This window comes from Balaenoptera musculus, chromosome 1 (assembly GCF_009873245.2).
Source record: "Balaenoptera musculus isolate JJ_BM4_2016_0621 chromosome 1, mBalMus1.pri.v3, whole genome shotgun sequence".
In the NCBI taxonomy this organism is placed as follows: Eukaryota; Metazoa; Chordata; class Mammalia; order Artiodactyla; family Balaenopteridae; genus Balaenoptera; species Balaenoptera musculus.
In genome coordinates this window covers 46,078,615-46,105,155 of record NC_045785.1, presented here as the reverse complement: position 1 = coordinate 46,105,155, position 26,541 = coordinate 46,078,615, and the positions used below count along the sequence as shown (strand labels likewise).

General features: G+C 44.5%; 1 protein-coding gene, 1 non-coding gene and 1 pseudogene across 3 annotated transcripts in view; 1 reads left to right on the top strand and 2 right to left on the bottom strand.

Annotated features, from left to right (window-relative positions):
- Nucleotides 1-7,482: 7,482 nt before the first annotated feature.
- The window catches only part of DHCR24 (24-dehydrocholesterol reductase), a 36,365-nt gene continuing 17,306 nt past the window's right edge, over nt 7,483-26,541 (top strand). The window contains exons 1-5 of one of the 2 annotated variants that reach the window (XM_036854303.1): nt 7,489-8,222; nt 12,541-12,696; nt 22,052-22,157; nt 22,860-22,978; nt 24,879-25,142. In XM_036854303.1, coding sequence (XP_036710198.1) covers nt 7,992-8,222; nt 12,541-12,696; nt 22,052-22,157; nt 22,860-22,978; nt 24,879-25,142 — 876 coding nt within the window. In that variant the 5' untranslated portion in view covers nt 7,489-7,991. Of the gene's footprint in view, nt 8,223-12,540; nt 12,697-22,051; nt 22,158-22,859; nt 22,979-24,878; nt 25,143-26,541 lie in introns of both variants that reach the window. The other variant, XM_036854313.1, reaches the window with a different exon arrangement.
- Nucleotides 9,985-10,519, bottom strand: LOC118896485 (annotated as a pseudogene).
- On the bottom strand, nt 21,420-21,546 carry LOC118887317. Its single transcript, XR_005017971.1, has one exon. It is a non-coding gene; the product is annotated as a small nucleolar RNA SNORA8 (small nucleolar RNA).

Sequence of the window (26,541 nt, the reverse complement as noted above, 5' to 3'; positions counted from 1 at the left end):
TCTTTTGCCCCCAGGAGCTCACAGCCCAGCTGCAAGAGAAGAAAGCAGGACTGGGTATGGGAAGGGAGGAGCAGGAGATTGCTATTTTTGTGAAAAAACCTCTTACTGTGCTTTGGCCTGTTGAACTATATGCTTGTGGCCTTCGCTGAAGTTGAACAAAGCCCGGACCCATACCATTTGTGTGTGCCTGGTTCATGATAGCTTTCTTAGGAGGTCAATGCCCAGCATCTTATTCTCTTTGTCCAGCTCCCTAACCTCTCCAAACACTGACATAACAAGGGCACATCAATGCCTACATTACAGTGTTATGAAGGTTATATTAAGATGATGGATGAGTCATGCCTGGTACAACAGGTGCTCATTTCTTCTCCTTATGATGATGATGATGCCAGAAAAATTTCCCTCCCTTTTAAGTATTCTGCATAATTGGACCACTCATAAGGCATTTAGCATATTCTACTTTGTACTGTTATATACTGTATTTAATTGTATTATGATATTGTATTTAAATGTAGAGCATTGAGAATTGTGCCTGACAAAGAATCATGTTCCATAAATATTAGCTGCTATGATTATTATGATTGGCATTGCTTTTTCTGCATATATATCTTACCTACCACACTATGACCCATGGGACAGAGGTCCTGTTGGATGTATCCATCTTTGCTCTCCCAACCTGTTCCCGGCAGTGATAGGCACATAGTAGACATTTGACCAATATTTTTGGAATGAACTATGGCCTATCTTATATAGTTATGAATATGTATATGACATTCCCAGAATTTCACTAACAGTTGTGTTTGTCTCTCAGTTGTATAGTACTCACATTCTGCCTTACTTTATAGTTAGCTTTTGTCATGTCTCCCCATTAATCCATGATCGTGTCTCTATAACCTAAGACCCAGTTCAGTTTGCTGTATGGAGTTAAAGGTGGATACACAGAAAAGTGTTTATATGAAATAAATGAAACTTAAGCTTCAGGGCCCCTCACTTACCGGAGCACCTCCTGAATCCCTGGTTAATGAGTGTCCTCAATTCAAAAAGTAGAGATTATTCACTGCATGAGAAAATTTGAAATGCTTTGAAAACTTACAGCTCATAATTGAGAGAAACTTAATAGAGATTTTTCCAAATTTGATAATGATCCGAAAAAATTTGCCATGACATTGACAATAGCTACTTATATACCAAAACGTTTCCAAACTATCAATAATAAAAAGCAACTGTTGATTAGCCATGTTGGAAGAAAGACTGAATTATCGTTTTATATTTGTGGTACCTGTCAGCTTCTTAAAATGTATAATTTGTGATTTTTTTTCTCATTCTAAATAAGTAACCACATTGATGTTTCATAATTTTGTGGTCTTTTCCTTAAAAGGAGCATCCTGAATTGTATAAAACTTAGACTCTGGGAATTCCTTGGTGGTCCAGTGGTTAGGACTCCACGCATTCACTGCAGAGGGTGTGGGTTCGGTCCTGGTCGGGGAGCTAAGATCCTGAGAGCTGCATGGCGCAGCCAAAACAAACAAACAAACAAACAAGCTTAGACTCCATAAAACCTGGAAATATCCTTGTTGATACAGGTTGCTTGTTAAAATAATAATCTGACTGTATTACTCTGAAATTTTTAATGTTTTTTCTGGCCCCCAAATGAAGTCCAGAATCATTACCGTGGCCTAGCTCCTGCCTGTCTCCTCCACTCTTCTCCTTGTTCCTTAAGCTCCAGCCACACAGGACTTCTTCCTGTGGGTCCTCCCAGGCCCAAAGCCTTCCTTCCAGGAGGCTATTTCCTCCGTCTTGACCAAGTCTCACCCCCAGTCGTTGCCCGGATGATGCCTGTTCACATTCCAGGTTTCTCAGGCAAACTGTCCCTTCTCCCCCAGACAAGATCTTGTTAAAATGAAGATTCTGATTCTGTAGGTCTGGGTTGGAGCCTAAGATTCTGCATTTCTACCAAGTTCTCGGGTGAATCAGGTGTTGCCAGTCCAAGGACCACATTTTGAGTAAGAGGCTCTGGACCTCATGAAGTCCCTTGCTTTACTACCCTATGTTCCTCTACTGTGCAACTTGTGTACTGTGTTCAAAAACATGTATGATAACGAAAATTCACTGGAACTTTGCGCATCATAACAAAACTTTGAAAATAAATGTCCTTCAATAGAGGACTGATTGAATAAATTAAGCCACACACACATATACCCCCGTACACATACATACAAACACACACTGGAATACAAGGAAACCATTAAAAATGTCTATAGCCTATGGTTCAGTTTTTATAAAGCAAACTGTAAAGCTCATGTTGAGTTGATCTTGTTTGGGAAATTATGTACATATATGTACGTGGCCCAGAGGTATGTCTAGGAGGATGTTCATGAATATGGGAACTTTAGTTGTCTCTGGATGATGAACCATTTGAGGTGATTTTTTACTTTCTTTTCTGGCTTTTTTTGTATAATTTGAATTGTTTAGAAGAATATACCCCACATTTCAAAAGCAATAAAGCTATTTTTACACAAAATATAATAAGTTATAGTATTATTAACCTCCTTTTTAAAAATATTGCTCCTTCTAAAACAGCCATGCCTTTAGAACAGCCACGACAAATTAGTAAGGGCTAGTTTGCTAGACTGATTCATTAACATCTTGGAAAGAAGACAACGGTGCCCTAAAGGCAAAGGATCAGAAAATGGACTCTGATGCCTTGTCCACTACTTACCCCAGTGATGTCCAGTTATCATTTCTTTGCCCCAGACCCAACGACCATAGACTCACTCTCTCAGTCAGTATAACAGAATACTATAGAGTGGGGAGCTTAAACAACAGACATTTATTTCTCACAGTTCTGGAGGCTGGAAGTCTGAGATCAGGGTGCGAACACGGTAGGGTTCTTGGTGAGGGCCTTCCTCTTGGTCCACAGGTGGCTGTCTTCTCACTGCACACTCACATGGCAGAGAGAAAGAGCTCTGGTCCTATCACCTCCTTATAGGGGCACTAATCGCACCATGATTAGCTCTTCCCTCATGACCGCATCTAACCCCAGTTACCTCCCAAAGCCCTCACCTCCCAATACCATCACATTGGGGGTTAGCGTTTCAACTTATGAATCTGAGGAGACACAAACATGCAGTCCATAGCACTCATCTTTTCTCCTACTCTGCCCCCAACCTATCACTTTACAGTTGGCCCTCCATATGTGCAGTTCTGCATCCACAGATTCAACGCACTGGGAATCAGGTGATACTGTAGTATGTATCTAGTGAAAGAAATCTACACATAAGCGGACTCGTGCAGTTCAAACCCATGTTGTTCAAGGGTCAACTGTATATACATATATATATAAAATGTATACAACTCTTCATGTGCTTCCATAGTACCCTAATTCCTTATCATAGTACTTAACACATTGATTCATAATTGCCTATTCATTTGTCCAGATCCCCCACAATGATCTGTCAGGATAGTGATTGTGTCTAGTTCACTACTGTATCCCCAGTACCTTGCACGATTCCTGCACATCAGTAATCACTGAAGACTGCAGACACGGTTAATTTCCATCTAAAATTGATTCCCCTTCTCCTCCAGGATGTTGCTGTATCTGATGGAGCCCCTGGAACCGTGGCCACTCTGGCCATTATCAGGGAAGCTAACCCGGGAAAGACAGAAAAGCAGAAGACAGGAAGAACCGGGTCTTTCAAGAAGTCATTGAGGGACTTCCCTGGTGGCGCAGTGGTTAAGAATCCACCTGCCAATGCAGGGGACACGGGTTTGAGCCCTGGTCCGGGGAGATCCCACATGCCGCGGAGCAACTAAGCCCGTGCGCCACAACTACTGAGCCTGCGCTCTAGAGCCCATGAGCCACAACTACTGAGCCCATGAGCCACAACTACTGAAGCCCACGTGCCTAGAGCCTGTGCTCTGCAACAAGAGAAGCCACCGCAACAAGAGAAGCCACTGCAACGAGAAGCCTACGCACTGCAACGAAGAGTAGCCCCTGCTGGCCGCAACTAGAGAAAAGCCCTCGCGCAGCAATGAAGACCCAACGCAGCCAAAAATAAATAAATAAATAAAATAAATAAAATTAAAGAAAAAAAGTCATTGAGCTAATGACTTAACCAACTCTGGGTCAACCTACACTCAGACTTCTGGCTATATGAGAGAATAAACACCCTTATTGTTGCTGCTGTTTGAGTTATAAAGCATCACCAGTGAGAGGTTGAGGAAACGAATGAATGACTCTGACCACTAGCATAAGAAAGCCAGCTCCCCTAGAATGGAGTTAAAGTCTTGTCCTGGAGACTTCAAAAACTGCTTACTGTTCTTAAGATACTCAAGGTGATAAGACAACAAAGTCTTGATTATCTGGAAGTTAGCTTATTATGGTTTTCCAGATAAACTGGGCTTTTAGGCAAAAGCTGCACTTTGCAAGGGAAAAGAATCTCTTATTAGGGCTTCATTTAAAAACAAAGATAATATTCTTAGAGATGTTTCAGAGTCAATACACATTCAGTCCAATCTCCTAAATGTTAGCACGTGTAAGCATAACTTGGAGACCTGTTAAAAAGCTGACTCCTGGGCCTCACCTGGGGAGATTTTGATTCAGTGGGATGTGGTGGGGTCTTGGAATCTGCATTTTAGCCAGCAATCTGATGTGGATGGTCTCAGACCACACTTCAAGAAACCCTATTCTAAAGCTTGCACTTCGTATCTCTAGAACCTAACCACAAGATATGGTGTTTCACACAATAAGGGAAGCCAAACATGACTGTCTCTCTACAGGATTGTGGTGGAATGTAAATGACACTGGATTTAATCTTTTGCTTTGTTTCAAGGGAGCAGATTCAAGTGATGGAAAGATCCAGAAAATGGGAGCCATATCTGGGCTTCTCTATTCACCAGAATAAGACACTGATCAGGCAAGTCTCTCAAGCTCTCTCTGTCTGAATGACCCCATTTATTAAAAACAACTCAGATTAATAGTTCTCTGTATTGCTACCCCTCAGATTGGTTGTGAAGACCAGATGATCTCAGTAGCTGTACTGTACAAATATAATAAAATGCTCTTTGTTAGGACTCTGGTGTTTACTGAGCTCCTTAATAAGTAAAATTATTTGTGTTCCTTAGGCTCTATTCATTAAGCAAGAAATGGGGACTCACATTTTAGAAAGATTGTTTCATGGTCAAACTGTAAAAGGGATTTTGCTTAATTTCCAGTTAACCTGAGTACTTGTTAACCAGAACATCCTATTCCTAAGCATTCTAACTAGGTTTTTATGTAAATAATATACATTTATTAACAGTAATTCATGAGTAGACTCCCTATCAAAGGGAGCTTCCTTGACTTGTGCAAAAATTAATGGGCCCAACAACCCACAGAATTGGAGAAAATATTTGCAAATCATGTATCTGATAAGGGATAATATCCAGAGTACATAGAGAACACCTAAAATTCAACAACAACAACAAAAAGCCCCAATTCAAAAATAGGCAAAGGATTTCAACAGACATTTCTCCGAAGAAGATATAGATATGGCCAAAAAGCACATGAAATGACGTTCAACGTCATTAATCAACAGGTAAATGCAAATCAAAACTACAATGAGATACCACCTCACAACCATTAGGACGACTACTGTCAAAAAATCAAAATAGAAAGCAACAAGTATTGGTACAGCCACTGTGGAGCAATATGGCAACTCAAAAATTAAACACAGAATTACCATACAATCCAGCAATTCCACTTCTGGGTATATGCCAAAAGAATTAAAAGGGTCTCAGAAAGATATTGGTACACCCATGTTTATAGCAGAATTATTCACAATAGCTAAAACATAGAAGCCACTCAAGTGTCCATGGATGGATAAATGGATAAGCAAAATGTGGTACATAAAATGGAATATTATTCAGACTTAAAAAGGAAAAGTAATCAATATCAAAATTATTAATGAGGTATTCTGCATTCTCTTTTTTGTACTGTCTTTGAAATTCAGCGTGTGTTTTACACTTAAAGTATGTCTCAGTTTGGACTAGCCACATACCAGTAGCTAGTAGCTATTGTGTAAGAGAGTACAAGTCTAGACAATTCATTTTTGAAGCCTAATGCAAACAGCCTCTATTTTGACTTTTACGTTTACTTGAATGTTTGAGCCTCTGCCTACATTCTTCCTTCATTCATTGGTCAGCAAACACTGGCGTGTCCACTATGCACCAAGCATTATGCTAGAAACTGGAAATACAAAAGTAGACTTTTTATCCTAAAGCTCAGTCTGTGAGGGTGAGAGACACCCAGAGATGATTATGAAATAATGTAAAAGAATCATGACATAGACACCCTCTATTTTATGAGCACCTGAAAGAAGGAAGTGCCATAAACGTAGTTTTAGAGGTGCCCTGAGTTGACTTCAAGGACCTGTAATGTTAGCTCTATGAAGAGGATGGGAAAGGGCATTCCAGAGGTGTCAGCTTGAGCAAAGGCCTGAAATGAGAGATAGTGGGGCACCGGGAACGTCCAAAGAGTGCCTGTTAGGGCAGAGATGAAAGAGAGGAAAGTGCGCAGGTAAGCAAGGCCACTGAAGGGCCTGGTAAGTCATGTTTGGCTTCTAAAATAAAAAATCTACACTTCTGGGCTTCCCTGGTGGCACAGTGGTTGGGAATCTGCCTGCCAATGCAGGGGACACGGGTTCGAGCCCTGGTCTGGGAAGATCCCACATGCCGCGGAGCAACTAGGCCCGTGAGCCACAACTACTGAGCCTGCGCGTCTGGAGCCTGTGCTCCGCAACAAGAGAGGCCGCGAGAGTGAGAGGCCCGCGCACCGCGATGAAGAGTGATCCCTGCTCGCCGCAACTAGAGAAAGCCCTCGCACAGAAACGAAGACCCAACACAGCCAAAAATAAATTAATTAATTAATTTTAAAAAATCTACACTTCCTAAAATTTCATAAGAAGTAACTGTCTCTCTACAGGATTGCGGTGGAATGTAAATGACACTGGATTTAATCTTTTGCTGGTAACAGTCACGCTCCTCTGGACTGGCTGCTCCTTGAGGGCTGGGCCGTCTGCTTTGCTCACCACCCTGTCCCAGGGCCTGCAACGCTGCCTGGCAGAGCGGGAACTATAAGTTTACAGAGCCGGTACCTTCCATCAGTCCTTTCCCCCAGTCCTCCCCTCCCCCTCAGTACAGCGGGAGAGGGGGAAGAGTGCCAACCCCAGCCTACGCTTCTTAAGCCCTCGGGAGTTCAGAGGCAGGCAGGCCTTCACCCTTCTAGGATGTTTCCTCATCTATAAAACGGGCTCACAACTACCCGCCGCGCTGGACTGTTGCGTAACTCATATGAATTTACAGAAAGCGCCTCGAAAAATGAAAAGGTGCATCTCGTGGCCATGAGGGCATAGAGTGACACGACCTGTGGAGGTCGAGGCCAGGTTTCCACCCTCCCTGGCCGGTACGGGCATCCTCGGCCAAGCTGCAGGGTGACGGACCCAAGGCGTGGGGCGCCCCGACCCGACCCCCCGGGAGGTAACCGAACGCGTGACCGCTTAACGCGCCTCTCGAGAAGGAGCCACCTAAGGAGGAAGGGAGGAGGTTGCAGCCGCGCCCCTCAGCGGCGGGGCGACTCCTCAATCCCCAGGGCCGGGAAACCTGGATCCCGGAGCCGCAGAGCGCCGTAGACCCCACCAGCGCCAGGGTCCCCGGCCACCCCCTCCCAGCGCGTCGGAGAGGGGAAGAGGGTGGAGCGGCCTGACTCTCGCAGCCAATAAAAGCAGCAGGTTCCTGGTCCGATCCCCGGCGCGGCTCGCCATTGGTCACCACCCGGGTCTCGGCCCACCGAACCTTTGCGACCCGAGCCAATCGCGAGGCGGCAAGGGGGTCCTCAGACTCGCGGGGAGCCGGCCGCGGGCAGCCCCGAGCGCAGACCGGCGAGGAGCAGGTGCCGGAGACCAGGGGCGAGAGCTGGCATCCCCTCCCCCTCGCGGTGAGCCGCCGGCTCCACCATGGAGCCCGCCGTGTCGCTGGCAGTGTGCGCTCTGCTCTTCCTGCTCTGGGTCCGCGTGAAGGGGCTGGAGTTCGTGCTCATCCACCAGCGCTGGGTGTTCGTGTGCCTCTTCCTCCTGCCGCTCTCGCTCATCTTCGACATCTACTACTACGTGCGCGCCTGGGTGGTGTTCAAGCTCAGCAGCGCGCCGCGGCTGCACGAGCAGCGCGTGCGGGACATCCAGAAGCAGGTGAGCGGAGCCGGGTGGGGCGGGAGCCAGGCGTGAAGTGGTGCGCGGCGCAGGGGAGCCAGGGCTTCACGGAGGAGGTGGCGTTTGAGCGGGATTTGAACTAAACAAAAATGTAACTGGGGGGAGGGGTGCTTCCGGAGAGGGAACGGAGTAAGCAAAGGAGTAGAACAGAGCATTGCTCCGACATTTATGGAGTGCCTACTATGTGCAGAGTGCGTGCGGGGATCTGGAGAGATGGAAAGAATCATAAGATAGGGTAGGTGAGCCATGCTCAAGTAGCTCTCACCAGGCCCAGTCGATTTCAGAGGAGGAGGGGGTCTTCAGGAAGGTTCACCTGGCGCTGGAGACTGGGAAGCAGGGGGAGTGATTGGGGGAAAGTGTGAGCATAGGAGAAGAGAGGCAGAAGGTTGGAAAGTCAGTTTGGAAATAGGTTGGGGAGGGCCCTTCAGTTTGGAGTTTACTCCTTAGCAAGAAGGAGCTTTCCACCTTCTTATAATAGAGGACTAAAGTGAGAAGGTAGCCCCACACCAGGGTGGGGAGCCTCACAGACCCTGTGCCAGGCGCTCACTCTTGACAAGGCAGTGCCCACCTCCCAGTAACTCTGTACGTCCTCCCCTGTGTCAGCACCCACAGAACCCCTGCCCCTGCTGCCGCTCACAGCCGCGCCTCCTTCTTCATGGCCACAGCTGGCCTGGGCATCAGGCCTGGGCAGTTTCTTGGCTCTCTCTGTCCCTCCTTATGTTCCCCTCTTACTGGCGTCAGGTTGCAAAGAGCTTCTGCTGCCTGCTGCCACCCTCGCCGCAGGTGTAGCAGCCTCCATGTTCTGTTTGCTGCTGGCTGGGTTCTGCCTCCAAGAGCATGAAGATGGATGCGCAGAGCCATCCCTGTGAGGGATAGACCTTGGGCCAGGTGGGAGCAGGAAACATCTGGAAGCGCTTTACTCGGGCTGCCATGGGTTGCGCTGGTCACAGTCACAGCTCCAGAGCCCAGCCTACCCTCCCTCCCAAATGCACCCTGTTGCCTAGTTCTTTCTATGTGTTCAGATTCTTGATTTACCAGCTTGTCTGCCCCATCAGAGTGTGAGCTCCTTGAAGGCAGAGACTGCTGTCTGACTCCCCTCTATCCCATGGGCCCTGGCCCAAAGCAGCGCAGTGAGTGCTTAGGAACCTAAGCTAAACCAAAGGGCTCACTAGGGACAGGAAGACAACGGGCCGGCCGGCCCGCTGCTGAGGACCTGCCCTGTGCCACACCCCATGCCATTATTTCTCATCCTCACAGCAACACTGGTAGGTCTTTTTTTTTTTTTTAACTTTTATTTGCACTTTTTTTGTGTGACATTTATTCCCAGGCCATAAGTTTTTTTGTTGTTGTTTTATTTTGTTTAATTAATTAATTAATTTTTGGCTGCATTGAGTCTTCATTGCTGCGCGCAGGCTTTTCTCTAGTTGCGGCGTGCGGAGGCTACTCTTTGTTGCTGTGCATGGGCTTCTCATTGTGGTGGCTTCTCTTGTTGTGGAGCACAGGCTCTAGGCGCGCGGGCTTCAATTGTTGTGGCACATGGGCTCAGTAGTTGTGGTACGTGGGCTCAGTAGTTGTGGCTCACAGGCTCTAAAGCTCAGGCTCAGTAGTTGTGGCGCATGGGCTTAGTTGTTCCGCGGCATGTGGGATCTTCCCGGACCAGGGCTTGAACCCGTGTACCCTGCATTGGCAGACGGATTCTTAACCACTGTGCCACCAGGGAAGTCCCGTAGGCCATAAGTTTTTATTTCTTCAGTTTCTTCTGGAATATCTTTTTCTTCCGTGCAACCTCCTCTTCTGGTTTAGTAACAATCTGCTCTTTTTCAGTAAAGATCATCTCAGTGTGGCAGGGAGAGCTCATGTATGGGTTGATCTGACCGTGAGCTCTGTTAAGTCCTGTGCCGTATCTTGGGGGCTTTATTCACTTGGATGTGCTCAATGACCAGAGAATCTGCATCTAAGCCCTTAAGTTCAGCATTACTCTCTGCATTTTTGAGCATGTGCTGTCAAAATTCAGCACTCTTTTTGGGCCACTGACCCTGCGTCCAGCCCCACTGTTTGGCCTGGGCACACCTACCAACTCCACCATTGTAACAACGGAATGGCACACATTGCTTCTGTAAAGTGATATCCTTCAGATACTTGGTGGCTTTTCGGATATGCATACCGTTAACGGCCTGGACAGTTTCACCAGTGTTCTTAAAGTGAACACGAAGATTCGAACCTCTTGATTTGCATGATTTTGTGGGGTTTTCTGGGTCAAGTGAATACCGAATCATTTTTAGAGGTCACCTCAGGCAGCTTACCGGAAAAGGACCACCCTGGTAGGTCTTGTACCTGTTCTACAGGTGGGAGATATTGAGGTTCAAACTGTAAGTCATGTTCCCAAGATGATATAGCTAGTAAATGGGTCTGGAACTCAGGTCAGCTTGATTTCAGAGCCTGAACTGTGACATTTCTTCTTTCCCAACCCATTTCATTCCACCCTGGAGGTCTGGTTCCGTTGCCTCACACCTGGAATGTGATAATAGCTACCTGACCAGTTGCCCGTTCCCTGGGCCCTCCCCACCTCTCGTTGGTCTGCCCTTAGTCATAAGGGCAACACTCCACAGGATTGCCTCCCTGCCCGAAATCTTGGTTGGCTCTGGTCAGGATCCAACCCAACCAATGTTTCAGGCGTGATGGCCTCCGCATTCAGTGTTTCAGGCTTGATGGTCTCCACATTCACTTCATGCCCCCCTTCCCATTCCAGGCTGCATGCAGCTCTCCCAATCCATCCTCCACACCTCTGATCTTGTATTAAGTCCTGGGACTGCAGAGTCAGGCAGGGGCAAGGTCTGCCTGGTCATCCCTTTACCCCCTACTCACAGGAATCCCTTCCTCAGTAACACCTCTCTGCGCAAACACCTCTGCTTCACGTGGCACCCTGGCCTCTCCTATCGCAGAACAGTTCTTCCCCACGCTGAACTATTTGCCTGACCAGCTTCAATCCAGCTTCTTCCAGGGACTCTTGGTTGCAAGTGATAGAAAATCAACTCCAACTGCCTTGAGCAAAAAGGGACTTCGTTGACCCAGGTCTTGAAAAGTCCAGGAGTAAAAGTGGCTCAGACATCACTGGATCCAGGATTCGTCTTCAGCTGCCATCTCTTGGCTCTGCTTTCCTCTGAGTTGACTTTACTCTCAGGGAGGCCGTCTCCCTGCGGAGGCCCCAGCAGTTTCTGGCTTACATCCAACCAGCCTAGCAACCCAAGCGAAGTGAGAGGGCCTCTCCCAGCATCGGTCTTAACTGACTTCACTTGGATCATAGGCCCATCCCTGAACCAGTCACTGTGGCCAGGAGGATAGAATCAGACCTCAGTCATGTGCCCACCTCCTGGGGCAGGAGGGGAATCAGCTTCACCTGGACCAAAGGAAGATGGGAGTGTTACAAGCAGATGAAGAGGACATGGTCACAGCAACAGATATCCACCCCCCTGCCCTTGTCCATCAGCAGGAAGGGAATGCTTCCTCCCATGTTCCTGATGGGCTTGTCATTTCCTGGGCCATTTCTTCTCTGTGTTTTGTGCTCTGGTCACTTACAGAAGAGGTTTTGCAAAAGTTCTTCCTTCCATTGGCTTGGTGGGCCTCCCCTGCCTGTTCTCTCCCCCTGCTAGTGATACATGAGTTAACACACGCAAACGCTTGGAACAGGGCTTGGCACCTAATAAGCCTCAGTAAATGTTAGCTGTTACTCTGTTGACTATTAATTCAAGCCCATTTATCCTTCCAGGCCTAAAGTTGTTTAGTTCTGATGGTGAATCTGGGCTCTGCCCTTCAGTGGTTGTGTGACCTTGGACAAGTTATTTTGCCTCTCATTTTCTTCATCTGCAAAAGGAGGCAGGTCATCCCAACTATCTGGGGTTGTTGTGAGAATTAAGTGAGACAAGATACAGCGGTGCTTGGTACAATGGTGGCAGTTAGTAAATAGTTATCATTTGTGCGGTTGTTGTTACTACCATTACGAAACCTGTCCTGAACTTTGCAGTGAGAATAAATGTTTTCAAAGTGCTTTGATCCTGTTCTCTTGCTCTTTTTTCATTCTGCTTTGTGATGTGGCTGCACTTTGGCTTTTCGCTTGGCCTCACTAGCCAGGGAGAGTCCAGAGGATAGGGCCAGCGGGTGTTTCATCATCCCGCTCCTCCTGGTACCTGGAAGGATTCAAGGCCTCGGTAAATTCCCAGCTCCCTCTCCTGAAAGCAAGGCTGTGAGCTGCCCAGGGGATCTCTGGCAGGCCCAGCTCAGCCTCTTCTCATGTCTGCAGGTGCGGGACTGGAAGGAGCAGGGCAGCAAGACCTTCATGTGTACAGGGCGCCCTGGCTGGCTCACCGTCTCACTGCGGGTCGGGAAGTACAAGAAGACACACAAGAACATCATGATCAACCTGATGGACATCCTGGAGGTGGACACCAAGAAACAGGTGAGAGTGGCATGGTTCCCTGGCTCTGGGAGTGGGTGGGGCACTGCCCCTGGTGCAAATGACTCATGGGAAGATGATTTTAGCCAAAGGCGTCTCAGAGTGGACAGGACCAAGGCCCTTGGCCATCACAGAAGGCTCTGCCCACCGTTGCCATCCTCTAGAGCCGCACAGCTTTGGAAGAGAACGGTCATAGCCCCATCTCACAGGTGGGCAAAATGAGAGCTCAAGGGGATTCTTTGATTATCTGCAATTCTACAGGAAGACAGGGATGGGGAAATCATGGGCAAAAATGAGGGACAAAAATGAACCTATTTACCTCTTCCCAGTAAGGAAGTGTGCTGGTAAAAATTGGGCTGTGGAGGTGGCTCAGAGGGTAGGCCTCGTTCCAAGCTTTCTGGGGCCCACTTGTTAATAGCCTTAGATGTGTGCATACTCTTTGGCCTATCTAGTATTTCTACTTCTTGAAACCAGGCTCAAGAAAAAGGGAAATAAACTTAAATCAAAAACAACCCAGAGAGAGAGATTGTATCACAGCTTTGTTTTTCATCAAAGACAGCACAATATCGAATAGTAGTGAGTTGTTAAATATGGTATATCCACGTGATGGCATTTTGTTGTGACACCTTGGCCAAGTTGCTTTATTTCCCTGTGCCTTTTTTTCCTTAACAGCTTTCTTGACATATACTTGACATACAATAAACTGCACGTAAAATGTACAATTGATAATAAATTTTGACATATGTATGCACCTGTGAAACCATTACTACAATCAAGACAATGAACCATCACCCCAAAAGTTTCTTCATGCCACTTTGTAATCCCTTCCTCAGGTTCCTCCCTGCCTCTTTTCCCCACATCCCTAAGCAAATAATGACCTGCTTTGCATCACTATAGATTGGTTTGTATTTAGAGTTTTATATAAATAGAATCATGCATTATGTACTCTCTTTTATTTTGTTTGGCCTCTTTCACTCAGCATAATTATTCTGAGATTCATCCATGTTGAAGCATGTATCAGAAGTACATTCTGTTTTTATATATATTTTATATATATCTATATCACGGTTTGTTTATTCTTTCACTTATTGATGGATATTTGGGTTATTTCCAGTTTGGGGCTATTACAAGTAAAGTGGCAAGGAGCATTTGTATATAGTCATTGGGTGGACATATGCTCTTTTTTCTTTTGGATAAATACCCGGCAGTGGAATAGCTGGGTCATATGGTAGGTGTATGGTTAACTTTTTAAGAAACTGCCAAATTATTTTCCGAGGTAGTTGTAGCATTTACATTGCCGCAAGTATTCCAGTTGTTCCATATCATCGTAAACTTGGTATGGTTAGTCTTAATTTTAGCCATTCAGTTGGTGTATAGTAGGTATCTCAGTGTGGTTTTAACTTGCATTTTCCTAATGACTAATGAATGATACTGGGCATCTTTTCACGTGCATATTTGCCCTTTGTATATCTTTGGTGAAGTACTTGTTCAAGTCTTTTCCTAAAAATTTTTAATTGGGTTGTTTGTTTTCTTACTAGAAACAAGACCTTCATCATATATACAGTTTGTAAATATTTTCTCCCAGGCTTTGGCTTGTTTTTTGAAAACCAGAAATTTTTAATTTTGATGAAGTTGGATTTAGTAATTTCTTTTATAGCTTGTGCTTTTGACATTTTATTTAAGAAATCTTGCCCTACTCCATGTCACAAAGGTTTTCTCTTCTGTTTTCTTCCAGCAGTATTATATTTTTTAGGGTTTACATTTAGAACTATGATCCATTTTGAGTTAATTTTTGCATATGATGCGAGATATGGGTCCAAAAAAATTTTTTTTGCACGTGGATTTCCAATTGTCCCAGCCTCTTTTGTTGAAAAGACAATCCTTTCTCTACTGAATTACCTTTGCACCTTTGTTGAAATCAGCTGTCCATATACACAGGTCTGTTTCTGGACTCTGCTGTTCTATTGATCTATTCGCCCATCTGTATGCCAAGAGCACACTGTCTTGATTACTGTAGCTTTATAATAATAAGTCCAAAAGAATGAGTTTGGAAGTATTCCTTTCATTTCACTTTTCTGAAGGAATTTGTATTATTTCTTTAATAATTAGTGGAATTAACCAGTGAAGCCATCTGGGCCTGGAGTTCTGTTTGTGAGCAAGTTTTTAACTACAAGTTAATTTTTTTTAATAGATATAGGGCTCCTCAATTTATTTGTTTCTTCTCAGTGAGCTTTGGCAGTTTGTGTCTCTGTAGGTATTTGTCCATTTCACTAAGTTGTATAATTGATTGACATAAAGTTATTCATAATATTCCCTTACTGTCCTGTGAACATCTGTAGAATCTATAGTGATGCTGGTCATTTTGTGTCTGCTTTCTTTTCTTCCTGAGCAGTCTGGCTAGAGGTTAATCAGTTTTACTATCTCAGAGAACTAGCTTTTGGTTTCATTGATTGTTCTCTCATTTTGTTTGTTTGTTTTCTATTTCATTGACTTCTACTTTGATCTTTGTTAATTTCTTTCTTTTGCTGACTTTGGGTTTAATTTTACTCTTCTTTGTCTAGTTTTTTAAGGTGACAGCTGAGGCCATTGACTTAGACCTTTCTTTTTTTTTTTAATATAGATGTTTAGTGCTATAAATTTCCACCTAAGCACGGTTTTAGAGCCATCCCCAAATCTGATATCTTACCTTTTCATTTTCATTCAGTTCAGACTACTTTCTGGTTTCCTTTTTGATACCTGCTTTGACCCAGAGGTTTTTTAGAAGTATGTTATTTAGTTTCCAAATATTTGGGATTTTCCAGCGATCTTTCTGTTACTGATTTCTAATTTAATTTAGTTGTTGTCAGAAAACATACTTTATATGATTAGAATGCTTTTCAACTTATTGAGAAATACTTTATGGCCCAGAATATGGTCTACTTGGTAAATGTTCCTTGTGCCTTTTATTTTATTTCATTTTTTAAAAAATTTTATTTATTTATTTATTTATTTATGGCTGTGTTGGGTCTTCGTTTCTGTGCAAGGGCTTTCTCTAGTTGCAGCAAGTGGGGGCCACTCTTCATCGCGGTGCACAGACCTCTCACCATCGCGGCCTCTCTTGTTGCGGGGCACAGGCTCCAGACGCGCAGGCTCAGCAATTGTGGCTCACGGGCCTAGTCGCTCCGCGGCATGTGGGATCTTCCCAGACCAGGGCTCGAACCCGTGTCCCCTGCATTGGCAGGCAGATTCTCAACCACTGTGCCACCAGGGAAGCCCCCTTGTGCCTTTTAAAAAAAAATGTGTATTCTGCTGTTTTGGGGTGATGTGTACTATAAGTGTCAATTAGGTCAAGTTGGTTGATAGTGTTGTTCAAGTCTTCTATATCCTTATGAATTTTCTCTTTACTTATTCCATCAATTCTTGAAAGGGGGATATTGAAATCTGCCTGTGATTGTTTATATCTCTTGCACTTCTTTCAGTTTTTGCTTCATGTAATTTGAAGCTCTGTTATTAGGTATCTAAATGTTTGGGATTTTTATGTCCTCTTGATTAATTGATCTCTTTTTTAAAAAAAATAAATTTATTTATTTATTTATTTTTGGCTGCGTTGGGTCTTCATTGCTGCGTGTGGGTTTTCTCTAGTTGTGGCGAGCAGGGGCTACTCTTTGTTGCGGTGCGTGGGCTTCTCAGTGTGGTGGCTTCTCTTGTTGCGGAGCACAGGCTCTAGGCATGCAGGCTTCAGTAGTTGCAGCATGCAAGCTCTAGAGCGCAGGCTCAATAGTTGTGGCGCACAGGCTTAGTTGCTCCGTGGCATGTGCGATCTTCCCGGACCAGGGCTCGAACCCATGTCCCCTGCATTGGCAGGCGGATTCTTAACCACTGTGCCACCAGGGAAGCCCAATTGATCTCTTTATCATTGTGAAATGACCTTTTTTAAAAATTTATTTTATTGAAGTATAGTTGATTTACAATGTGTTAATTTCTGCTGTACAGCAAAGTGATTCAGTTATACATATATATTCTTTTTCATATTCTTTTCCATTATGATTTATTACAGGATATTGACAAGTTCTCTGTGCTGTACAGGACCTTGTTGTTTATCCATTCTATATAGTATAATTGTTTGCATCTGCTAATCCCAAACTCCCCATCCATTCCCCCCACCCACCCCCTTGGCAACCACAAGTCTGTTCTCTGTATCTGTGAGTCTTTCTCTTTCGTAGATTAGTACATTTGTGTCATTTTTTTTGTTGATGTATAGTTGATTTTCAATGTTGTGTTAATTTCTGCTGTACAGCAAAGTGATTCAGTTATACATATATGTATTCTTTTTCATATTCTTTTCCATTATGGTTTATCACAGGATATTGACTATAGTTCCCTGTGCTATACAGTAGGACTTGTTGTTTATCCATCCTATGTATAATAGTTTGCATCTGCTAATCCCAAACTCCCAATCTTTCCCTCCCCCACCCCACCTCCCCCTTGGCAACCACAAGTCTGTTCTTTATGTTTGTGAATCTGTTTGTTTAGTAGACATGTTCATTTGTGTCATAGTTTAGATTCCACATATAAATGATATCATATGGTATTTGTCTTTCTCTCTCTGACTTACTTTGCTTAGTATGATAATCTCTAGGTCCATCCATGTTGCTGCAAATGGCATTATTTCATTCTTTTTTATGGCTGAGTAATATTGCAATGTATATGTATACCACATCTTCTTTATCCATTCATCGTCAGTGGATATTTAGGTTGTTTCTATGTCTTGGCTATTGTAAATAGTGCTGCTATGAACATAGGGGTGCATGTATCTGTGAAATGACCTTTTCTATTACTAGTTATATTCTCTGCCCAGAAATCTACTTTGTCTGATATTAATGAAGCCACTCCAGCATCTTTTGACTAAGTGGTGACATGGTGTATCTTTTTCCATCATTTTCCTTTTAATCTGTTTGTATCTTTCTAGTTAAAGTGTTTCTTATAGGCACCATATAATTAGGTCTTGCTTTTTTATCCAATCTGACAATTTCTGCCTTGTAATTCAGATTTAAGACCATTTACATTTAATGTTATTATTGACACAGTTTGGTTTAAATTTGTTGCCTTACTCTTTGTTTTCTATTTGTCTCATTTGTTCTTTGTTCCTTTTTTCTTTTTTTCTGTCTGCTTTTGGATTACTGAATAATTTTTATGATTCTGTCTTAGCTCTTTTGTTGACTTACTAGCTATAAGCCTTTGTTTTGTTATTTTAGCAGTTGTTTTAGGATTTATGGTATACACTTTCCTTGTCACACTCTACCTTCAAGTGATGGTATCCCATTTCATATACAGTATAAGAATCTTAGAATAATATGCTTCCATTTCTCTTCTTTCCACCTTTGTGCTATTGCTGTCATCCTTTTACTTTTATATATGTTATAAACCCCACACTACATTATTGTTGTTATTAATAGTTATCTTTTAAAGAAATTTAAATAATAAGAAAAATCTTATATACTTACCCATATAGTTACCATTTCTTCATTCCATTTTGTAGATTTGTATTTCCATCTGTTTCATTTTCCTTCTGCCTGAAGAACCTCCTTTGACATTTCTTATATGGTGATTTTTCTGGTGATGAATCTTTCAGCTGTTGTATGTCTGAAATAATTTATTTTGTCTTCATTTCTTTTCCAACTTGTGTTGTGGTAAGATACACGTAACGATTACCATCTTAACCACTTCTAAGTGTGCAGTTCAGTGGTATTAAATATATGCACCTTGTCATTCATCCATCACCACCACCCGTCCCCATAACTCTTTTCTTGTAAAACTGAAACTCTATATCCATTAAACAATAACTCCCCATTCTTCCCTCCCCCTAGACCCTGGCAACCATATTCTACTATCTGTTTCTATGATTTTGGCCACTCTAAGTAACTCATGTAAATGGAATCATACAGTATTTGTCTTTTTGTGACTGGCTTATTTCACTTAGCATAATGTCTTCAAGATTCATCCATGCTGTAGCATATTGCAGAATTTTCTTCCTTTTTAAGGCTGAATAATATTCCATTGTATGTATATACCACATTTTGCTTATCCACTCTTTCATCCATGGACACTGGGGCTGCTTCTATGTTTTAGCTATTGTGAATAATGCTGCTATGAACATGGGTGTACACATAGCATTTCAAGACGCTGCTTTCAGTTATTTTGGGTATATACCCAGAAGTGGAATTGCTGGATCACATGGTAGTTCTATTTTGAATTTTTTGAGGAACAGCCATACTGTTTTGCATAGTGGCTGCACCATTTTAACATCCCCACCAACAGTGCACAAGGGTTTTAATTTTTCCAAATCCTCACCAACACTGGTTATTTTCTGTTTTTGTTTTGTTTTTAATAATAGCCATCCTAATGGGTATGAGGTTGCCTTCATTTTTGAAAGATATTTTCAGTGGGCACGGAACATCAGGTTGACAGTTTTTTTCCTTCAGTACTTTAAAGATGCTCCAGTGTCGTCTTTTTTTTTTTTAATAAATTTATTTATTTATTTATTTTATTTTTGGCTGCGTTGAGTCTTTGTTGCTGTGTGCGGGCTTTCTCTAGTTGCGAGCAGGGGCTACTCTTCGTTGCAGTGCCAGGGCTTCTCATTGTGGTGGCTTCTCTTGCTGCAGAGCACAGGCTCTAGGCGTGTGGGCTTCAGTAGTTGTGGCACACAGGCTCAGTAGTTGTGGCTCCTGGGCTCTAGAGCGCAGGCTCAGTAGTTGTGGTGCACGGGCTTAGTTGCTCTGTGGCATGTGGATCTTCCCGGACCAGGGCGTGAACCTGTGTCCCCTGCGTTGCCAGGCAGATTCTCAACCACTGCGTCACCAGGGAAGCCCTCCAGTGTCTTCTTGCTTGCGTTATTTCTAACAAGAAATCTCTCATCCTTATCTTTGTTCCTCTGTATGTAACTTATCTTTTTCCTCTGGCTGCTTTTAAGATCTTATCTTTATAACTAGTTTTGAGCAATTATTACAATGTGCTGTGGTATAGTTTTCTTCATAATTCTTGTGCTCAGGAGTCACATAATTTTTCATCAAACTTGAAATTTGGGGGGTCATTATTTCTTCATATATTTTTCTTTCCCTTACTCTCTCTCCTTTGAGGACTGCTATTACACATATGTTGGGCCACTTGAAGTAGTTCCACAGCTCAGCTCACTGATATGCTGTTCATTAAAGGTTTTTTTCCTCTGTGTGTTTCATCTTGGATAGTTTCTATTGCTGTGTATTTAAATTCATCACTCTTCTTCTGCAGTGTCTAATTTGCTGTCAGTTCCAACCAGTGTATTTTTCATCTCTAACATTGTGGTTTTCATTTCTAGAAGTTTGATTTGGATCCTTTTACTGCCTTTTAAATGTCTGTACTTAACTTTCTGAACATAGGGAATACAGTATTAATAATTATTTTAATGTCCTTGTTTGCTGATTTTAATATCTGTGTCAATTCTGGGTCTGTTTTATCAAAACAGATTGATTGATTATTCTCCTCATTACGGGTTAAATCTTCCTGCCTCTTTGCATGCCTGGTGAACTTTGATTGGATTCTAGGCATCATGAATTTTACCTTGTGTGGGGTGCTGGATACTTTTGTATCCCTGTAAACCTTAGTGAGCTTCGTTCTAAGATAGAGCCGAGTTACTGAGAAACAGTTTGATCCTGTTTTGTGTTGATTTTTCAGGTGGGGCTGGAGCAGCATGTAATAGGGGCAATTATTCCCCGCTGCTCAGGCAAGAATATTCTGAGTACTCTACCCAGTGCCCTGGGAGTCATGAAGTTTTCCAGTCTGGCTTGTGGGAACAGATACTATTTCCTGCCCTGTGTGAGCCCCTGGCACTGTTACCTGCCAGGCTCTTCCCCTGGCCTCAGCCTCTGGTAGTTTCGTCCTGTGTATGCACCAATCAGTACTCAGTTGAATACTCAACGGGCACTCTTCGCAGTACTTCAGAGTTTTCTCTCTGCAGTTCTCTCCTCTCCAGTACTCTGTCCTGCAGACTCTATTCACCTTGGTCTTCTAGGGCCCTCGACTCAGAGTCCACTGGGCTCTCTCTTCCTGCACCGCCTAGCTCCAGGCAGTTAGCTGGGGCATTCATAGAGCTCACCCTGTTTGTTTGCTGTCAGCAATCATTAACTTCGCTGCCTGATGTTTACTGTGTTGAAAACTCCTGTTTCATATATTTTGTCCTTTTTTTCTCCAGGCAGCAGGTTAAACTGGTTCTTTTCGCTCCATCTTGACTGAAAGCAGAAGTCCTCCTGATGGCGTATTCGTGTGTGCATTAAAAATCATGTTTTGTTTCTTAAGTGTAAACTTTTTTTTTTTTTAATTATGTGTAACATAGGCAAAATTATTTAAGTCAATAAATTTTTAAGGATTCCCTTCTACTGCCGGTCACCTTAGTTCCTCCAATGTTTGGGTCATAATCTTCAAGATAGCCCTTTCAAAAATAATTTTTACTCAATACACAGTTGTCTTGTCAGTCAGTCCACAATTCTTTTAGTTGGGCTTCTTTGATCTACAGTGGAATATGGACACACTACAAAATTCCCCACCTGTAATCTTTGGAATCCAGTTTCCCCAAGCAGTTTACTTTAGGACCGTGTTTAGGGTCAGAGGGGATGAATCTTCCTGGTTCTGAATTTTACACACCCTAGAAAAGGAGAAGCATTAGTTCCTATTGAAGATTATGTCAAACTGAACAGTATGAGAAACTATAGGAATACTGTATTGGTAGAAATACCAGGTGTAACAGGCACAAAGCCAAGAAAACCAATGATGCCAGATACTGAATTAATATTGCCCTGTCCTTTGAACAAAAATCATGTTTTCCAGGAGCATTTAATGACAAGGGATCGTGTCACAGTACAGCATTAAATTTTTTTTAAAAAGTCTGTGTTATGTGTGTTTGTATTTGTGTGCGTGTGTGTCTGTGTGTTGTATTAAAACATAAAAATAGCAATATAGATATGCATGGGAAAAGACTGAAAGGAGATATACTCCAGTATTAACATTGATAACTTGGAAGAACTAGGATTAATGCTTTTTGTCTTCTTTGTATATGCTGTTTCTTCCAAATAAATGAGTGTTTCTTCTTCTAGAAGAAAAATAAACTAAGTATTAAGTATAAAGGTATTTGAAAGAACAAGATTAAACACTATCTAACCCAGCACCAGAAACCCCATTCACTGTAACTAAAGGTGGTGGAATGCTCTGGAAAGAGGCTGTAAAGCCCATATAGGAATCCCCATGTTGATTGTTTGGGAAGGTCTGGGATAACACCTTCTGCAGACAGAAGCCCCCATTAGGCCTGGCAGCCTCCTTGTGACCCAGGGTCTCTCTTCTGTGTCAACAGATTGTCCGCGTGGAGCCCTTGGTGACCATGGGTCAGGTGACTGCCCTGCTGACCTCCATTGGCTGGACTCTGCCTGTGTTGCCCGAGTTGGATGACCTCACAGTGGGTGAGAACTCAGACAGTCCTAGCGTCAGAGCTGAGGAACCTCGGCCCACCTTCCGTCAGGTTCAGGAGTCACCACTGTCCCATCTGTGACGGATGTCACCCTGTCTCTGCTCGTCCAGCACCAAAGACAGAGCACTCACTGCCTGTCAGTCCATGTCTGAACAGCTTACGTTATCAGAATGCACTTTTCAATCGCTGGTTGGAACCTGCTTCCCTGTGATTTGCATCCATTGCTCCAGTTCTGCCCCTTGGAACACACAGAATAAGTGTAGTGTCTCCTTCCATAGGATTCAAGGTCCCAGAGCCTTTTCTTCTCCAGGGGAAACACTTTCAGGTCCTTTAACTGTTCCCAAGGGACACGGCTTCCCCCACCCAACCAACCATCCTTTCATCAATGTCCCTGTTGAAATGAATGTGCACAGGTTTCTAGGTTGGGTCTGGCCAGAGGTGATGGCGCAAGTGCCCTTGACGGGGTCTCCCACCCATCTTCCACCTCTAAGCAAACCCTCACGCCCACAGCTTAGGCCCGCCTTCTCTCTCCTGCTCTCTACATACACAGAGGTGGGAAATCTCCCCTACGATCTGCCAGCCCTGTCATACCTCCTTCATGCTCTGAGTTTCCCCAGCTCCAGCAAGGTGTCCTTTTCCCAGCTCTCCCCGACCCCCTTCCAGCTCTGCCTGGCTAATGCACATGTCTCTGCAGGGGGATTGATCATGGGCACGGGCATCGAGTCTTCATCCCACAAGTATGGCCTGTTCCAGCACATCTGCACTGCCTACGAGCTGGTTCTGGCCGATGGCAGCTTTGTGCGATGCACACCGGTGAGTTCAGAGATGGGGGATGCCCCCACCAGCCTGCTCTGGGCACTAAGGACCCCTGGGAGGTGGCTCCCCTGGGGGTGCTTCGTTTCAAATACACCTGTCCAGTCTGGGTCTGTATCCATAATAATAACAGATTTATGTAGCCCCTTATATGTGCTCAGATACTGTTGTAAATGCTGCCTCATGTATATTAAGGCATTTAATCGTTAAACAACTTTATGAGGTGGGTACTATTATTAGACACATTTTACAGATAGGAAACTAAAGCACAGAGAGGTTAATAAACTTGCCCAAGATCACACAGCTAGTAAATCCCACACGGCTGGGATTCAACCCCAGCCTATCGGGCTCCCAAGTCAATGCCCTTAGCAATTCATGTCACTATACTGTCTTGAAGTCAGGCCCAAGCATCAACATTCTATGCCAGTGGTGAGGCGTAACCAACAGTAACAAGAGGGGCTGTTTTGGAGAAATAAAAGGCAATTCCACGGCCCAAAGTAGGATGCAGACAGTTAAGGAGCAGGACAGGATTGAAACTTTAAATAAACTCAGATCTCTCTGAGCATATCTAAGGAGCCCCTGGGATGGGAGGAACAGTGTGATCCTTTAGAAGTGAATGTTTCTGAGAGCCACCAGAGTTGTTGGCCTCAGAGTCCAGGGCAGGACTCCAGGCTTGAGAGCTCTGGTCTGGACAAGATAGACCTCTTTCAGGATTCACACCAGTTCAGCACGTTTCCTGAAACGCTCTCTGGGCCCTGCCTTCTAACCTGTTTATTATGAGCAGAGAAAGGAGACAGGCATTCATGAATTACTTCCCTTCTCTGAGGTCCAGTTTCCTCATCTGGCAAATGCGTTGTCAGGAGGAGAAAGTAGATGCCGTATGTTAAGCTCCTAGCACAGAGCCGGGTGTGCGGCGGACACCTGGTTATTACTGCTGTGAGCTGACAGTGTGATCAGGCGGTGGCCCAGATGGGCATTGGGTGGCCCACGTCTGCTGTTCCAGAGACTTCTGCCAGCCTGCTGCAGAGCTCCCCTGCTCCAGCACGGCCCTCACCCCACCACCTCGCTGCACCCACCACACCAGCACCAAGGGCGTTCAGCGTGAGCAGAGACCACGCGGGGCTGTCCTCTCCGTAAAGCCTGGACAAGGCTAGACTTCTTCACAAGGAGCTTTATTAGAATCAAAGAAGCTGCCTTAGAACGGCCAGATGAAAAGTTGTTTGTCTCCAAGACAAATACCAAAACAAGAAAATCATGAGGTTAGAAGGAGGATCGCTGAATCAGGTGTCAGGCGGCCTTGCCTGAGGCTGACATCGCTGCACTGACTTGGGGGGAAGCCTTGGGTGAGCCATTGTCACGTCTTGGAGCCTCACTCTCCTTACCCATTCAAGCAGGAATGTTAATGCTCTCCCTGGACTGTGGGTGGGGGAGGGGGTAGTTCACAGCTAATGGAATGGGAAAGGCTTTGTAAGTTTCAGTAATGGCCCATTTTAATGTCCCCTGGCTACCTTGACCCTCATTAAGGGTTCATCTCCCTCTAGCCTGGCCTGGGCCCCCTGGCCCTTGGTCCCTCATTTTAGGACTCTGGGCAGAGCTGGTCCTGGCCTCTTCCTGGGTCGCCTGTGGTCCAGGGGCTGTGCCCAGGTGGAGGAGAGAGGATGCACTCTCCCTAAGCATCCCTGATCCAGAGGGCAGTGTAAGGTCAAATGTCATGCTGAAGCTGCATGGGGAGGACTGAGGCCCAGAAAGTGCAGTTGCGAGGTCCCTGTTCAGGTTGACACAGATAGTGCCAGGACAGGGATTTAGCCCAGGCCCCGGGTCCTCTGCGCCCCGCTGATGACTCGCTGCAGTGCGGGGTTTGGGGGTCAAACATTCAGCATGTGTCCACTCCGCCTCACAGTCGGAAAACTCAGACCTGTTCTACGCTGTGCCCTGGTCCTGCGGGACCCTGGGCTTCCTGGTGGCCGCCGAAATCCGCATCATCCCCGCCAAGAAGTACGTCAAGCTGCGGTTTGAGCCGGTGTGCGGCCTGGAGGCCATCTGTGACAAGTTCACCCGTGAGTCCCAGCGGCAGGAGAACCACTTCGTGGAAGGGCTGCTCTACTCCCTGGAGGAGGCCGTAATCATGACGGGGGTCATGACGGACGAGGCAGAGCCTGGCAAGGTAGGCCCGGAGGAGGAGGGCCTGGATGGGCTGGGATGGAGCCTGATTCCCCACCCTGACCCTGGCAGCCACCTCTTTGAGGCTGCGACCTGGGTCAGCCCACCTGGGCAGCAGGATCTATAGTCGGCCGTCTTAGGCTGTGACCGAAGTATCCATTTACTCTGCCCCTACCATCTGCCAGGTACGTGTGTGTCTCTTGATAGGCGTAATCTTTGATCCTCACAGTAACCCCATTTTATAGATGAAGAAACCAAGGCTCCAAGAGGCCATGTAAACTTCCACAAGATGACAAAGCCAAGATTTGAGTAATTGATTTGATGCCTCAGAATCCGGATTCACACCCCTTCAGCGTACACTGTGTAATTTTTAAAAGCCGTGCTTTCTCCATTGAGAAAGGATTTGTGCTTATTATGAGAGGCTTGGAAAGTGTACAGAAGTAAAAGGAAAGAAAAGACTCCACCTATAAATATGACCCAATCCAGCTCTTGCTAATGTGTTTGATAGATTTATTTCCTCTCTTTTCGATGCACAGATTTTTTTAAAGCTTTTACAAAAGTAGCATAACAGTGTTGAAATATGTAAAGAAAAAGTTGAAGTGCATCTCTTCACCCAAGCATGCTCCCAGGGTAACCACTGTAACACGGCACTCTTCAAGGCCTGTGCCTGTGCATGCCCATGTGCGCGTGTGTACATGCCCGTGCCCTCGTTTTATCCCATGCTTTCTGTTGTTGCCTGTAATTAGCCTAACTCATTGCTTCCCGATGAGCATTTATTTTGCTTAAAGTGTTTTGCTCTTACAAATAAGATTGCATTGAAGATTCTCTTGCATCTATCCTTGGCCTCTTGTACATGCATTTCTGTAGGATTGAGTCCAAAAAAAGGAATTCCTGACCCAGGGGTTTGAATATATTAAATATTGATAGATATGACCAGTGACCTGCCAGAAATGTGTGCTTCTGTCCACTTCCAGCGACGCAGTGGTGTGTGAGAATACCTTTCCCCCACGTTCTTGCCAGTGCTGGATAGCATCACTCTTTCATTTTTGCCAATCTGATAGGGTTAAAAATAGTAGCTCGTTTTATTTTGCAGTTCTCAGGTACTTTCAAGGTTACCATCTCTTTGCACAGTGTTTCGGTTTGTTTGTCTTCAGCTGTGAACACCAGTTCAAATTTGTAGTTTCTGGTTAAGTGCGATAAGCATTTCTGCATGTCGTTACATTGCCTTCATATTTAATGACAGCAGAAACATTGCGGTGAGCAAATGCCCTATCATCTACTAAACCACTGCCCCATAGTTGGAAATTAAAGTTGCATCCAGTTTTTCATTATTTTAATTAATGTAGCAGTGGACATCTTTTGTCTATAATGTGAATAATACCTTCAAGTAGAATTAGTACAAC